A 17,372-nucleotide genomic window follows, 5' to 3' on the forward strand; every position below is an offset into this window, starting at 1 on the left:
AACAAAAAACCCTGGATTTTTAAAAGAAGATATTGATGAGTACAAACTGAATTTATTATATGCAGTACAAAACAATTTACACTGAAATGATTTCCAGAATCATAACAAAAAACCTATGTGGTTGAGTTACAGGTAACGGAAATTCAAATTTTACATGCTAGCATGTTGGTTTTATATATTTAGGCATAAAGGGCCGTCAAGTATTACGTAAGCACTATAGGGGGGCTGGGGGGGGGTTATTTATTTGCTTATTTGTTTAGTTGGGTAAGAAATTTGCTTACTTTTGCTGACAAAGAGGAGGGGGGGGGGTAAGTAAATAATTGTAATAAATCTGCTTACGTAATACTTGAACGATCCCTAACGAGTTTTTTTTTTATATTTCAGTACAAGAGATATCGATCAAAGGCTAGGTACTTTCAAAAAGATTTAATCTCACAGGAAATGACGTGCATTGGCAAACGCACAGCCACGACTCATAACATATAGTATGAACTCAATCAAAGAAAATACTTTTACAATTAAAGAAGAAATGGGGTTTACAGATGATGAGATGAAAATTTTATTATTGAGGAAGCCGCGAATATGGATGCAAAGTAAGAATTATTAAATTTTTGGATTAAAGATCTATTCATTATATTTTGTGTGAAATTATAATATTTGAATAATTTCAGATAGATTTAAATTACTAGCAAAATTTGATTATATTCACAATACTATGAAAATATCACATAAACATATATTAGAAATGCCAGAAATATTTTATGCAAGAGAGTTTATAATTAAGCAAAGGGATTCGTTCTTGAGACATTTAAATCGCAATCAATATGATTGCACAAAACCTAACTACGTGTCTTTAAAAGCTTTGATTGAAGGAACTAATGAAGAATTTTGCATTAATGTTGCTGGTACACCTGTTGAAACTTTTAATTTATACCTCAAATCTTTATAGACAATGTTTGAAAATATTTGGTTAAGAAATACATTTATTGAATAAAACTATAATAATTTTTTTTTATTAATATAATGTAGTTAATATATGTTTTATAGGCCATTTGAAAACATTGAACAAGTTGAGAAACCAACTCACATTCTACTTTAGAATTTGACTAGATTTTATTGAAAATATGCAACAGTCCTTTAAGACTAATTACAGTCCTTTTTTTTTCAAACTCAAAAACTCTCCAAAAATTTGATGAGGTTGTATTTATTAACTTCCCATAGGGTAAGTTAATAAATACAACTTTTTTGAGCTTTTAAACATTTTAAATTACGGTTCGGGAAATGCCATGGCACCACTACTTTTATAATGTTTTGGACTATATGCTTAAAATAATTTGCTTAGTGCTTGAAATAATTTCGAGCAGGTTCCCAACAATTTTGGAGGGCACATAGATAAGTAAACATGGAGGGCATGTTTATTTCTATGTAGTACAACACACATACTAAAGATGTCCGCGGATTTTTGCCACTTCAACCGGTTTTGTAGGCCTATTTAATATTTTAATATATTAGTTTAGTGTAATTGAGTGGTTTAGACTCTACCAGCTTACAAAATTTCATCAAAATCATAAAAATATCTACGATTAATTATGAATATGGCCCCGGCCGATCTTAACTAAAAACTAATCATCATCAATGATTTACCAACTGATGTCTTTCGAACGGTTTTCACATTTTCAAAATCGGTTGAAGATTTTTTGCATAAAACTTTATTTTCTCTACCTTTCAAGTAATTTTGAATCGAATGGGACCAAATTTAAAAAAAAGTATGTGTGTGTGTAATTTGTATGCATATGCGTGAGTATTTAGTCCAATTTTTGACCGTTCATCAACGTTTTTTCAAAAATGGATGCTACGCTTATTTTTCTTCAGCTTTCAAAAATTTAAAAGCCATTCGACCCAACTCAATTTCAACACCAGCTCTTTGTAATTAGCAGAATAGTGTAAAAAAAATTGTCCACGTTTTAGCCCACAATTATGAATCGATTTTAAAAATTCAAAAAACTGTTCGAAAGATATTATGGTTGAGAATCGTATTGATTATTTGGTAAAGATCGGCCCATAGATAAAAAAAAATATCGGCCGGGCCATTTCTTCACAATTAAATTTTAATTTATTTTGACGATTTTGATTTGTAAAAAAAATTAAATTTTTCAAGTATTTGCCAAATATTTTGTCAATCTCATTTTTAAGTTTTCCAAAAATTTTAGGCTTATTTAAAAATTTTGATTTTCAGTACGGGAAGTTCCAGAAATTTGCCTTAAGGCACGATGCCATGCACCGCTAGTTTGCAACAATTCAACAGTTTAATTAAACTCTTCGCTGCTTGATTTTGAGGTTTCCAATTCCCGGATGCTCTAAAGCGAGTTGAAACATTATGTAGTGTCTTGTCTAGGTCTCAAAGTACAAAAAAGACACTATGCTCGAAACTATCGATGCCCATGCCCAACCGAGTCAAAATATTAAATCTATGGCGTAGTAGCTCTCTTGCTCTCTGTGTTGATCAACAAGAATTTGTGATCACCCTGCTTTTTTGTTGAAAACGAAAACCCTTTGAAAACTGTCAGATTTGTTTCATCTGTGTTTTCGTCCTGTTTTCTTGTTATTCAAGTATCAAGTAAATCTATTCCTATATTTTAGATATATGAAATTTAGCAATTTGATCGAATTCTGGTCTTGTTATCTCTTAATGCAAAGCAAAATAGCTTATTTACATAACCTATTAAAATGTCTGATTTAATCGATAGCAGCTCAACTGATCTCTCTAAACTAAAGGTGAATAAAAATTTTATCTATCATTATACGATTTCACTATTTCGTTATATAAATGGTATAATTACAATTGCTCATTATTAAAATATCAGTACCATGTTTTTGTGCCGGTTTCTGTTTATAAAATTTACTGAAGGAAAGACGTTCATGGTCTCTATTTAGTTAAACTTTACGAGTTTCCTTGAATTTTTCAAGAATAACACATGTTAGTTTATTTATTTTTGCCTTACTGGATGCGTAATTGAGCTTGAAATGTGTGCCTGACATGTTTTTTAGCACACAATTGTTTTATTTGCTACTACATACATATTATGTGGTCATTCTTGAGAATTAGTTGTGAATATAAAATTAATTTATACGTTTAATTCTGTTACATAGTATGTTTAATAGTTTATGGTATAAATTATTGTTCCTTTATAGGTTGCAGATTTAAAAAAAGAGCTGAAATCAAAGGGATTAAGCACAAATGGAAATAAGAACGAATTGATAGAAAGACTCAAAGATTCTTTAACTAATAATGATCTTGGTAAATAAATTGGTACATCTAATTAGTTATGATTTTATCATTATATTATAATTTATGTAATGTGATATTTCAGATATAGCAGATGCCAAGTCTGATGTTTTGGCAGATTCAGCTATATTAGACGAAGATGTATTGAATGTAAGTATTTAAGTTCATAAGTGTATGATAGAAAGTTTGCATCATTTAGTTTTTCTTAAATATATAATCAAGTTGACAATATTATAAGGTTGCTTGGAAAGTCACTTCGTGTTTTTACCACCATAATTTAGTTCTATAATTATTATATGATTTGAAACCTTATATTTTAAGGCTTGTGTGTAACAAATTCTAATTAATTACATGCAGTAGTTTTTGGATGGTGCCACTTTGAATATGGAAAGAATTAAGCAGCATTTTTGACATATTTTACTCTTTTGCTATAGAAAAGGTAAAAAACTGTTTAAGTGAAAATGAAATTGATCGATGTGTACAGCAATGACCTGTTGAAAGTATGACAGTGCCAAAATTGGTTTGCTAAATTTCATTTCTGGTATTTTGATGTCCAAGAAGTATGGTTGGTGCTGATAAAGACGCGAGAAAGGCATTGGTTGATGCAAACAGGCAAATAACAATACATGAGATCCTATTGAGTTAAAAATGATCAAATTTAACAGTTTATGACCGCTCAAAAGGTCTGGGATTTTCCTCAAAACTCAATGTATGATTTCATAGAGAGAAAGATATTGTACTGCATCAGGTCAACCCAAGACCTCACATAAGTTTGGTCAATCGCCAAAAGCTTTTGAGGCTTAAATGGGACCCATTGATACATTCAGCATATTGTCCAGACCTGTTGTCATTGGACAATTATTTGTTTCGTTCACTAGTAAAATTTTTAGGCGGTAAAATCTTTACCTCAAATCAGCATGTCAAAAAGCACTTTGATCAGTTTTTTGTCTATAACGACCAAAAAATTTATGATCTTGGGGTTATTCAAATACCAGAAATATGACAAAAGATGTTTGATCAAAACTGCCAATACATAATTTATTAAAGTATTTGTTTATTTTACAAAAATTACGTGCCAAAATGTCTATAAAAAATGAAGTTACTTTCTGAACAACCTAATAGATTATAAAAAGATTAATCTTTACTAATTACAATATAAGATTCATGCAAATTACTGTAGTTGCATTGATCTCTTATTTGAATTATTATTTTTCATATTTTTTATGTTATAAAATAGGATGACGAACTGGAGGATAAAGAAGATGTTGATACAACTCCTCCAATTGAAAATACAATCACATTAAAAAGAACACATGATATGATTGAAGAAAAACATGAAGAAACTGACATCAAGGATAATACCGTAGAAGTTGAAACAACTGTTGAAAAACTTACATCGGAAGAACCGAGGAAAATAATCAAACTAGGCTCATATTCTGATAAAGAGGTTTGTTCTTAAACATTTTTAAGTAACTTAAAAAGGTTCATAAATTTGACCCTAATAATTAGATCTTATTTTTATCAACTTTCTTCAAATAATGAGAAATAATATGATATATTGCTTTGCACAAAAACATTTGAATTATTTTATTGAAATTTATTCTTCAGTTTGCATTTTGTTTTTACATTTCTATTGTAAAATACTTTATCTTCGGAATAACAGGCAAATTATAATCAGTTTTCAAAACTTAGATTTTTTGAATATTTATAATATTTGAAAAAAAAATTAGCTTACTTACTAACATTAGATTAAAAGATAAACAAACAAAGCTAATATAGTCAAGTATAAATAAAAATGAGTGGATTGTTATATAAATAATAAAATTATAAGTGAGTGGAATATATATAATTTATAATCAAAATTATAAATGAATGGATTATATACCAAAAAGTTAGAATGATAACTAGGTGTTTTTAAATAAACATGCTGAAAAGAGTGAGAACTGAGAAAATCTGCATGATAGATTATGCACTAAAAATGTTTTTAATGATAATTTCGAATATCACTAAGAACATTTTTTTTAAAATAAAATATGTTTTAGTTTTCTTTTATTAATTTTGTTTTTAAAAAATTAACAATTCTGTAACTAAATGTTTCTAGTAATATTTGTATTTTGTGTTTGCCATTTGAAGAAAGTAAAATTGTTCTTTCTATGTTAGAGGAATGCGATCTATTGATCAATTAATGATTTTGAATATGAACTTAAGCCTCTAGAGTCAATGTTTGTTTGTTTGTGTTATCTGATTCAGTTACAAGGGTGTGAATACTTAAAATGTTGACTTTAAATTTCGATGTCATTGATATATTAAAAAGAAACAAGAACAAAAATAGGAATATTGAAAATAAACCGACATAGAAAACTGAAATGAAAAAATTACTTCTTCACTTATTTGTTAAAAAATTGAGAAAATTTGAATAAGAATACAATAAGGGAAACAAATAGTGAATGTTAATTTATCTAAATTTGTTGCAGACTATATTATTTATAACAAGTAATGTTAAATAATTATTTGTTATCTGTTTTAAGCAAAATTTACTCCTGGAATTTTTTTCTTCACAAAGGGCAATTCGATTTGTAATAAATTTGATATTTTCTGGTAAAAACATATTGATGATCTATATTGGAAAAATATTTTTGATTGAATGAAGGCCAGTGAATAATAATTTTGAATATCAAGCTACAATAACTTATCATATCTGTTAATAGTTGTTTTATAATAAACGAGTTGGGAAAAAGAAGTTACTTTGAACAAATAATATTGAACAAACAAGGGTCTACAAGTACTAATAAGTAATATTATTACTTAAATAAGAATATTTTTTAACTTATTTTTTTTTGTCACAGCGTCTAGAGATGCGTGCAAAGAAATTTGGGACACAATTACCATCTGATATGAAGAAAGAATTACGGGCACAAAGATTTGGGCTGAACAATTCTAAGTCAATAGCAAAGAGTGAGGTAAGAATTGATTTAAGTTAAATATGACATTTTTAACAAATATATTGAATAATCTTCTTGTTTGATATTTGTGATTTGAAACTAATTTAAAAAAAAAAAAGATATTAAAGAACTGTTTAGGCATATGTCGCATTTTATTTATCTTTGTGAAGAAAAAAGAATATATTTTGCACTTAAAATTCCGATTTGCAATTTTTATATTTTGATGTTTCAAATTATTCTGAACATTTTACCACCATCTCAAATACATTTTACGACTATCTTCTTTGAAACATAAAGATATGCAAGAAATTTCATCTTTGATTTTTAAGTAAGTAAAAATTATTGATAGCATTGAGTCAAAAATTTGTAAAAGATTTAGCATATCTTAAAAATAATGAATGAATTATATGAGCGAAAGTTTCTGCATTTTTTTTGGCGAATAATTCAACTAAATTAGACAATACTACACGGAGTCTTTGTTGATTTATTGCAAATTAAACTTTATGAAAATCGAAAGAGAGCATTCTCAAATCACCAAAAATATGTACTTGATGACAAATATCATAAATATCAATTATTAGGCCAATTCTTTTCGTTTGCAATAACAATCGTTATTCACACAGCAGCATCTTCCAAACATATTTGTTTTTTAAACAATCAATTTCACACTCGTTTTTTGTGTTTCAAGCAACTTTGACCTTATTTGCAATTGTAAACAAATTAATATTTAAGATATTTGTGCCAACATCTGTATGCATAAGGAATATTTTAAGTCATCAAGTACATATTTTTGGTAAACCTGAAAATGCTCTTTTTGGATTTTCATTAAGTTTCATTTGCAATAAATCAATAAGGACTCTGTGTAGTATTGTCTAATTCAGTTGAATTATTCGCCAAAAAACGCAGGAACTTACGCTCAGGGTTCTTGTATATTTTTAAGGCTTTTTGAGTTTCAAAGGCTTTTGAACATTCTGGCATACTTTATAAGAAATACTATGTGTGGCGTGTGTGTGTATAGTGTTTCCATGCAATTTTTCGTCCACGATTTCGGGCGCACGCATCAACCGATTTAAATGATTCAAAAAACATTTGATTCGTGTTAATGGGGAGACATGCTAAATATATAATGTTATCTTTTCTCTCTTTTATAGGATGCAACCCTTGAAGTTTTAAAAAAGCGAGCGGAGAGGTTTGGAAGCTCCGTTTCGAAGAAACTTTCGGAGGCCGAGGCTAAAGAAAAGCTTGAGAAAAGGAAAGAACGATTCGGTTCAATTCAGAATACTAATGTAACAACATCATCAACTGATGTTAAAATAAAGCCTACAATGACAAATGCTGAAAAAGCCCAGCTACGATTGAAGAGATTCAATATGGGAGTCAAGTAAAAACAATATCTTTTTTTTGTAAATTGTTTAACATCAGAAAATATATGTATTATTAGTTTTTTTTTTAAATATCGAACGACGTTTTTTAAAATCCCAACTAATGCATATGTTATAAATTGAGTGTTTTTTTGCACCATATTGAATTACTATTTTTATATCTTTGTTATGGATATATTTTAATGATAAATGAATGAAAGATTGTATTAATGTAATTTATATATTATATAAATATGTTTGGTATTTGTGATGATTGATGATAACGCACTGAATAAATTTTCACTTGAAGTTTTTTTAAATAAAAATTTATAATTTATTACATATCAATATGAAGTAAAAAGAAATGTAAATATTGATTTGGAAAATCGACTGACATTCTGAAAGTTAGCTAATTCGCATTTTTCCTTTTTATTCTATCTCACTTTTTGTCATAACCATAATTATATCCAGTCAGGTCTGGATTGCATTATTTATAACAACCAAGATTAAAAAACTCGCATTTGATTATAAGTTTGTTATTAGTTTCAGATCAGTTTTTATTTATCATCTATAATGATTGAAATCCTATAAATAATCATAAATTAATCAAACAAAGTTATATCACAATATATACTTTATATATATTTCATCTCATATTCTTCGGATCTAAAGATTTGAACTATTTTAAATGGCAAATAAAATAATAATCAAATATCAATTATTTAAAACATATTAGTTCAAGAATAAATTTAACTAAAAATAATATATTAAAATTTCAGTCTGTTAGGTCTATTAAAAATTAATACATTTTAATTCCATAAATGTGAACTTCTTCATATTATTGTGGTTATTAATGGCAATTTAATAAAATCAAACCAATTAATTATTTACATCACTTTGTACATTTGGCATAACTTGCATTGTTTCTAGAATTGTTATTGATTCTCTGTTAAAAATATTTTGATGATAAAATTTTCTGAAAGTTCCTTTCAACGCCTGATGAACTTCTTGGTTCAGAAAGCAGAACAAGCATGAAACGCATATTCCCTGAAACATAAAAAATAAATTTATTAACTTACATTTATTTGATATGAAGAAAACATTAAAAGAGCAAGAAGTGCCAGAAATGGTATTTTTCGTTTTTGTGAGTTTTTGAGATAACGGAGCGTCCGATTTAAATAACTTAAAAAACATTTTACTAGTATTGACGAAATGAACAAATTGAACTTTACAAAATTTTTGTAAAGGTAGGTCTAGCGTCTCCGAAGATCCAATAAAAAAGTAAAAAATAAATCCATTTGGCGGTCAAAAATGATCATTAGACATGATACGATGAACATATGTACATCGTATTTTCAGATATTTTATAAAGATTATAATGATAAGTACAAATTTTGTGTATATTTATATGGGTTCCGTTACCTCGTTTACACGTTAGCCGACTACGCTAACTTGATATTGCGACGCCGAATCAGCTATTCAGCGCGATTGTTTAAAAAAAATGTTCAAAATTAAAAAAAAAAAACAAAATATAAGAAATCTAATTTTTCCAAAAAATAATAATATTACAAAACAAATAATATTGTGTAATATTTAAATAAGAGTGAAAGATTATAATAATTTTTGGGTAAAAAAACATATCAACAACACATTGCAATTCACCATATACAATGAAACACATGCTTTTAAACTGAAATTGAATTGAAGAAATGCATGTATATGTATTATAACAAACCTGTGAGCTTAATAATACAGACGAAACTATTTGATAAATCACTTCTGCAAACGTTCCAGTATTTGGTCTGAATGGAATGAGTAAATGCTGCAATCCAAATAGTGGAATCTGAAAACATCAAAGCATAATCAGGATTTGGAATTTAATAATTTCTTTCTGCATGCGATTCACGATACAATTTAATTAAGAAATTAAAATTACTTTTACATCGATGAAAATAATAACTGCATACAGGGCCGTGCCTGGGTATGTGGCCGCCTGCGTGCGAGCATATAAATGGCCGCCCATAAAAATAGAATAATAGGAAAATATCCAATATGTCACAAAAAATACGACTTTTTACTTTTCGCCAACGTTTTCTCAAAAACGAATTGAAATTGAATTGGATATTCAAAAGTTTAAAAGTCATTTGATGTAACTAATAATGACTAGCGTCTTTCAGTTTTGTGCGACGATCGGCCAAGCTGTTTCCAATCAACAGAAAAATATAAAAATTTTCGTACACGTTTTAGCCAAAAATTCTGCATCGATTTTAAAAATTCAGAAACTGTTTGAAAGATATCATTCAGGAATCGTGCTAATTAGTTCTGAGAGATCGATCGGGTCGTTTCTTCGTGTTTAATTTTTAAATATTGCTTTACAATGATATTTATAAAACTTTCTTGGCGATAGTGATCATGGTCTCAAAAATAACTAAATATTTCGACCCTACGGTGAGTCATATTACTTTTTAAAATACTATCAAATACTTTTTTACGTGAGTTAAAATTTAATTTTTATTCAACGTTTTCTTAAAAATGCACAATCCTATTTGAAAAATCATTGAAATTCGCAAATTCCATAAGCGCTCATGCTGGTTAGTTTTGCCTCATGATCGGCCGAGCCGTTTCTTTAGAATTTTCAAAAATGTCCAAATTTTTCGTCCGCGTTATAGCCTACATTCGTGAATCGATTTTTAAAATTTAAAAACCATTGCAAACGTTCTATTTGAGAATCGTGCTTAAATTTTGTCAATAATCGACTAGTCGTTTCTCAGTTATTGATTAACAAATTGCTTTGGAAATTTGAATCATGTTTTTAATTTACTACAGTTTGCTTCTTGTTCGATAGTATGTAATTTTTAAACTATTTATAAAAAATAACTAACATTTTTAGAAAATTTGTACGAATATGAATAATCTGCGATAGTTTTTCACATTGCAATGTACCCATGAATCAATATATTTTTTATAGTTAAGTCGATTATTTACACATGCTGTATAGTTCATGCAACTTACTTTACAGCAAAGTTGCCATTTATACCAAGATTATACACTTATAAATAATTTGGAAACAGAGCTGCATTCAATACGGCCGCCTTTGGCTGATTTTTAGTACGGTACTTTGGTCTTTTAAATTTACATTCAATTTAATTTGCATTCAATACGGCCGCCTTTGGCTGATTTTTAGTACGCTACTTTGGTCTTTTAATAATAAAACGGACTTTACGGCAGCGACTGAAATCAGCGGACTTTGAGTTTGGCCGCCTCTTAATCCAGCAATCTTAATTTGGCCGCCTTTTAATTCAGTGGACTTTTAATGCGACAGCTATTTATTATGGCCACTTTTTGTTATGGCCGCCTTTAAATTTGTTGTTTTTTTCATTTGGCCGCCTCAAAAGGCTAGGCACGGCTCTGACTGCATATATGCACTATAGTGTATAGAAAACAAAACCATAACACCATATAAATTTACATTGCTCCGCCGGTGCGATTTTTGATATAAGTACTTACCGTAATAAATTAAAGCCTTAGACGTAATAAAATTGCATAGTATTAAATAAAACTAGTGGGGTGGGTGGCATCGTGCCTTAAGGCAAATTGCTGGAACTTCCCGTACCGTAACAAAATGTTCGAGGAATACTGAATGTTTTCAAATAGATCATTATAAATATTGTAACATTGTCTAATATTTATAAGAATTATATAAACTGAATTGCAAAGTTGAAATTATTTGTTTCAACAAAAAACTAAAAAAAAAAAAAAAATCGAACAAAAATTTTTTTTCCAAAATCAATTATTTTGTTAAGACAAGCGGAAAGTTTTTTGAATCATTCAAATCGGACGCTTAGTTCTCTCAAAAACTGCCATTTTTTACATATTTAGCTCCGTATCTTCGAAATGGCTGGGCCTGCCTTTGCCAAAAACTAATAAACACTTCTCCCAATCATTACTAATTGAATGTTTTATAGATCATTCAAATCGGATACTCCGTTCTCTCTAAAATTCGATTTCTATTTTCCGCACTCTTTGCTCCGTATCTCCGAAACGGCTGGACCTGCCTTTGCCAAAAACTAATCAGCTCTTTTCCCTATCAATAGGAATCGAATGTTTTTTGAACCATTCAAATCAGTTGATCCGTGCGCCCTAAAACGTGACTGGAAATTTGTATCCACACATACATACACACACACACACACATCCATTTTTTCTGAGGTATGCCAAAATGTTCAGAAACCTTCAAAACGTCGAGAAATGTAAAAATTTTCAATTCCGATTTTCGGCCCATTACAATAACTTACCCTACGGGAAGTTAATAATATAATAAATATTATATAAAATGGTGAGGAAGTTAAAATCACAACTATTATTATGGAATAAGAAAAGTTACATTATTATTAATAATGCTATCTCTTTAACAGTAACAGCAAAAATTTAATAGTATAAAAAAATCTGTGAAAAAAATCGCGTTTATGATCAAAGCTATATCAAGACTTGCCAGTGCTGGATTACCCCATAGGCCTGAGGCCCGGGCCTAGGGCGGCACCATTTGGGGGGCGGCAAATTTTTCAGAATGTCAAAATTTTAAATCCGAAAAATTGTCACGGCAATTTATTTTAAGCATTGATCCTGATCTCGATAATTTTGTGTGAGATAGAATGTTATTCGTTTTCTAATCAAACTTATTCATGGGCACCTCATCAATATTTTTATTGATGTATCATGTTTAAAATAAAATAAAAAATCAAATTGATAAGCTTTTTTGGGAAAAATAAAATAAAATAAAAAAAAAATTGGGAGAAATAAATAATTTCATAATTTTTAAAATAAAAATTATTAAATTGATAAGCTTTTTTGGGAGAATATTGAATCTCTGTTCATTTCTTGCAACTTTGTTAAGATGAATTTTACATACAAAACGCTTAAAATGGTTTTAAATAGTTTCATATTTTAGCTCGGAAATTAACATAACGTATTAATTGTTATTTTATGATAATTTAATTATTTCGTTGTTCGTATATATTTTTAACTTCCTCTAGGGTAAGTTATTGTAATCGTCCAAAAATCGAAATTGAAAATTTTTACACTTCTTGAGATTTTGAAGGTTTCTGAACATTTTGGCATACCTCAGAAAAAATGGATGTGTGTGTGTGTGTATGTATGTATGGATACAAATTTCCAGTCACGTTTTCGGGCGCACGGATCAACCGATTTGAATGGTTCAAAAAACATTCGATTCCTATTGATAGGGAGATGTGCTGATTAGTTTTCGGCAAAGGCAGGTCTAGCCGTTTCGAAGATACATACCAAAAAGTGCAGAAAATAGAAATCGAGTTTTTGAGAGATTGGAACATCCGATTTGAATAATCCAAAAAACATTCAATTTGTAATGACGGGGAGAAGGGGTGATTAGTTTTTGGCAAAGGCAGGTCCAGCGGTTTCGGAGATACAGAGATAAATGTGCAAAAAATGGCAGTTTTTGAGAGAACTAAGCGTCCGATTTGAATGATTCAAAAAACTTTCTGCTTGTTTTAACAAAATAATTGCTTTTGGAAAAAAAATTGTTGCAAAAAAAATTTTTTTTATATTGAAAATATTTCAGATTTTAATTTTAATTCTGACTAAAGTTCTAACACTTTAAACAAATATTTTCAACTTTGCAATTTTGTTTATATAATTCTTATAAATATTAGACAATGCTACAGTATTTATAGTAATCTATTTGAAAATATTTAATATTCCTTGAATATTTTGTTACGGTACGGGAAGACAGTTTTACCCATTTCGGAATAGGGGGCAAAATGATACAAATAGCAATTAAAATTTTTAGAGGCCCATTCTCTATCCGATTGAAAAATTCAAAACATTTTATTTGTGCGACGAAATGAAGAATTGACTAAATTCTTGCGATGGTCAGCGTTTTTGGTGATCCAAAAAAGTGGCATTTGGTGGTCCGAAAAAGTGTCATTTGGTGGTCAAAAATGATCAATGTAGATTTGCACATCAAATTTACAAAAATTTTAATAATCAGTACAAATTTTGTTTTCATTTTTAACTTCTCGATGTTTGTGTATGCGTATGTTTGGATGTAAGTAATATGTATGTATGCAATTAGGACAAATAATTAATTTTCGTCCACGATTTCGAGAGCACGGATCAACCGATTTGCATAAATCAAGAACCATTCGATTCCTACTGATAGGGAGACGTGCTGACGGGAGGCAAAGGTATGTTCAGCCATTTCGAAGATGCGAAGCAAAAAATGCCAAAAATAGAAATTCGGGTTTTGAGCGCCCGATTTGAATGATTTAAAAAACATTTTACTCATATTGACGAAATGAAAATTAGCCAATTTTTGGGAAGGCAGGTTCAGCGGTTGTGAAGATCCAGAAAAAAGTTATGCAAATAATACTTGGTGGTAAAAAATGATCATTGAACATACGCACATCAAGTTATCAGGTACTTTTTAAGAATATTAATAATAAGTACAAATATTGTTAACATTGCTTTGCAAAAAAACTCTAAGTTTTCAAACAAACTGCTTCTTCGGGAAGTTTGTAATAAGTCAGCCCTAGTAGATAATTTCTAATAGTGAAGTAAATGAAAGTAATGAAGTATGAAAATATTTTCAAAATTGGAAAAAGCATTGGCATAGTTGTATCACATCCGAGAGGGATAAATCAAATTTTATCCCAGTGTTCATTACAAAATATAATATTAACGATAAAATAAATTCACTACTTTTGTATAAATAAAAATATAAATGAATACCAAAATTATTGTAGCTCTGGTTGCTTTTCTCAAAACTAGAGGCGGAGTTTGGTTTGAGGATGGATTTAGCTTTTTCAACAGAACTCGTACTACGCACACCAGAAAGACTGCAATAAAAATATATGAATAATGATATAAAATCTTGTAAATTACAATTTGCTCATTTATTATAACCTGCAGAGACTAAAAGTGCTAGGCAGACAGGTAATGTAAGAAACCACATCGTTACGCTATCATCAATCCAGCAGCTATAAGAAAAAAAAATATTAATTATGTCATAATGAATATTTGGGCATATTAAATGTATATTATTCTTAGATTATTATCATTATTAACGGGTCAGTTATAGTAATCGCAAAAAAATCTAAAATGAAAATTTTTATATATCTTTATGTTTCGAAGGTTTCTGAATATTTTGGCATACCTTAGAAAAAATAGATATATGTATGTGTGTATGTGTGTGTGTGCGGATACAAATTTTCGTCGACGATTTTGGGAACACGGTTCAACCGATTTCAATTATTCAAAAAACATTCGATTGCTGTTGATAAGGAGACATGCTGAGTAGTTTTTGGTATAGGTAAGTCTAGCCGTTTTCGAAGATACGAGCAAAAAAGCCACAAACATAACTCAGTTTTTAAGAGAACGGAGTGTCCGATTTTAATAATTCAAAAATATCTCACTTGTATGGCCAAGATGAACAACTGATTGAATTTTCTTATGTGATAATCGTCGTAATAAAATTGTTTCGTTTATTAATTGTTACTTTTTTGTAAATCGAATTTTAAAGCAGTACGATTGCTTTGAAAAAAAGTTCAGAACTTCCAAAATATTTCAAAATAAAGAAAACATTTTTTTTTCAAAAAGTCTTTTCTCAAAAAAAAATTTTTTTTTTTAAATTTATGGTTTCTCAAAAATCTAATTTTTTCAAAGTAATTTTTTTTTCAAAAATGTTAATCTTTTTTAAAAACTTTTTTTTTGTTGAGTTGTTTAATTTACTCAACTATTTGACGAGCATATAGGAATTTATATTCGCAAAGCTATATGCGAATAGTCATTAAATAAATAGTTGGAAAACTTCCTGAAATATTTTTTGTTTTAAAATATTTTCAAAATCATATGTCAATAAATCTCCATAAAATTCAACAAGTCAGCGGTTCAAAAACTGTGAGGAGCTCAGGGGGACGCCAGGCTGTTGTAGGGCAAGGGTAGCGCGTACCTTTGTTGCCAGAATACTATTATCAAAAACTAGCTGTAAGTGGAATTCTGTCTTGAGGCAATTATGGCATCGTGCCTTAAGGCAAATTGCTGGAACTTCCCGCACCGTAACGAAATGTTCGAGGAATACTGAATGTTTTCAAATAGATTATTATAAATATTGTAACATTGTGTAATATTTATAAGAATTATATAAACGAATTGCAGAGTTGAAATTATTTGTAAAGTATATTAGAACTATAGTCAGAATTAAAAAAAATCTGAAATATTTTCGATATACAAAATACCAAAACCCAAAAAAAAAAAAAAAAAAAAAAAAATGAACAAATTTTTTTTTCAAAATCAATTATTTTGTTAAGACGCAGAAAGTTCTTTGAATCATTTAAATCGGACGCTTAGTTCTCTCAAAACTGCCATTTTTTACATATTTAGCTCCGTATCTTCGAAATGGCTGGGGCTGTCTTTGCCAAAAGTAATAAACACTTCTCCCAATCATTACTAATTGAATGTTTTTTAGATCATTCAATCGGATACTCCGTTCGCTCAAAAATTCGATTTATATTTTCTGCACTCTTTGCTCCGTATCTCCGAAACGGCTGGACCTGCCTTTGCTAAAAACTAATCAGCTCTTTTCCACCCATAGGAATCGAATGTTTTTTGAACCATTTAAATCGGTTGATCCGTGCGCCCTAAAACGTGACTGGAAATTTGTATCCACACATACATACACACACACACACACACACACACATCCATTTTTTCTGAGGTATGCCAAAACGTTCAGAAACCTTCAAAACGTCGAGAAATGTAAAAATTTTCAATTCCGATTTTCGGCCCATTACAATAACTTACCCTACGGGAAGTTAATAACCCAACATTTTTGGAACGATATTAAAAAATAAACAAAAAATAATTATTTTTTATATATATTTTCACATAATATTGCATATTCGATTGTAGTCTGATAATATAAGTTGAGTATTTATAAAATTAAATTGTTGAAAAAATTAAGGGGGGCGCAACAATTCTTTTGATTAGAGTAGGGGAGCGCAGTGCAAAAAAGGTTGGAAACCGCTGCAATAAGTGTTCTTATATGTATCGTAATTAATATAGTCGCCATCTTGGGTTTGCAATATGTCAACAGAACAATTTCTTTCTAATCCAGGCTACCTGTCTCTTTCCTTCCAAAAAACTTTTGACCCATGCATTGATATGAGGTCAGTCTATTTCAGTCTCATTCAGTCGTCTTTTCGTTTTAGATCGAAGTCAACCTTTTTTCAGTCTTTTATTTTCCATCCATCCTAGTTTCCTTTACGGTTCGGTTTCGGTGATCAACTTCGGTGTTTTAATTCGGTTCGGTATCCGTACTGTCGTCCAAATTGAGTAGTTTTTTTATTAGTTTAGTTGCTTATTGACTAATTGATTCTAATGATGATAGTTTTCTTTAAATTGTTTTTGTCTTATTAAATTGACATTGTGTTTTATTATTTTATAGAAGAAGTTTATTATTTCAAAGAATTGAATGTTTTATTTTTTAAAATACAGTCATTTGTTCAAAATTAACCAGCGAGTCCTGGGGTCTCATTATTTCTAATCAAAGCCACATCGTATCAATACTTCTTTTAGCGGAATTCTCAATTACCATTGAGAGTTTTCTCCAAGTTACGGATTCTAGGACCGTAGTACCAATTTCAGCAAGTATTATATATAGATGCATTTCTCGGACACCAAGGTAAAGCCATTATATTTCTATTTTTTCCTTGATAGCCATAACATTTCATAAATATGCCTCTCAAGAGT

The 17,372-nt window shown here is 29.4% G+C and overlaps 2 protein-coding genes across 2 annotated transcripts; both read left to right on the top strand.

Moving 5' to 3' along the window:
- Positions 1-445: 445 nt before the first annotated feature.
- On the top strand, positions 446-949 carry LOC113365522 (transcription termination factor 3, mitochondrial-like; the record flags this gene model as incomplete). Its single annotated transcript, XM_026607060.1, has 2 exons — positions 446-593; positions 672-949. Coding segments are annotated over 2 exons (426 nt in total), but the record flags the coding sequence as incomplete, so codon positions are not given.
- Positions 950-2,478: 1,529 nt separating this feature from the next.
- LOC113365521 (SAP domain-containing ribonucleoprotein-like) lies at positions 2,479-7,712 on the top strand. Its single transcript, XM_026607059.1, has 7 exons — positions 2,479-2,562; positions 2,641-2,775; positions 3,193-3,298; positions 3,372-3,436; positions 4,524-4,733; positions 6,133-6,246; positions 7,380-7,712. The coding sequence occupies exons 2-7, from the start codon at positions 2,728-2,730 to the stop codon at positions 7,611-7,613; spliced, it is 777 nt and encodes a 258-aa protein (XP_026462844.1). The 5' UTR covers positions 2,479-2,562; positions 2,641-2,727; the 3' UTR covers positions 7,614-7,712.
- The last annotated feature ends 9,660 nt before the right edge of the window (positions 7,713-17,372 follow it).

The sequence above is a fragment of the Ctenocephalides felis genome, unplaced genomic scaffold (assembly GCF_003426905.1).
Source record: "Ctenocephalides felis isolate EL2017-DRISC unplaced genomic scaffold, ASM342690v1 CF-g0.4_SCAFFOLD_01083, whole genome shotgun sequence".
Taxonomy (NCBI): domain Eukaryota; kingdom Metazoa; phylum Arthropoda; class Insecta; order Siphonaptera; family Pulicidae; genus Ctenocephalides; species Ctenocephalides felis.

What these genes read in the sequence shown, in the direction of transcription:
- LOC113365521 (XM_026607059.1), top strand. Translation starts at nt 2,728, where the DNA reads ATGTCTGATTTAATCGATAGCAGCTCAACTGATCTCTCTAAACTAAAG. An exon ending in CTGATCTCTCTAAACTAAAG is followed by an intron (nt 2,776 to 3,192) that starts GTGAATAAAAAT and finishes GTTCCTTTATAG; the next exon opens with GTTGCAGATTTAAAAAAAGA. An exon ending in TAGACGAAGATGTATTGAAT is followed by an intron (nt 3,437 to 4,523) that starts GTAAGTATTTAA and finishes GTTATAAAATAG; the next exon opens with GATGACGAACTGGAGGATAA.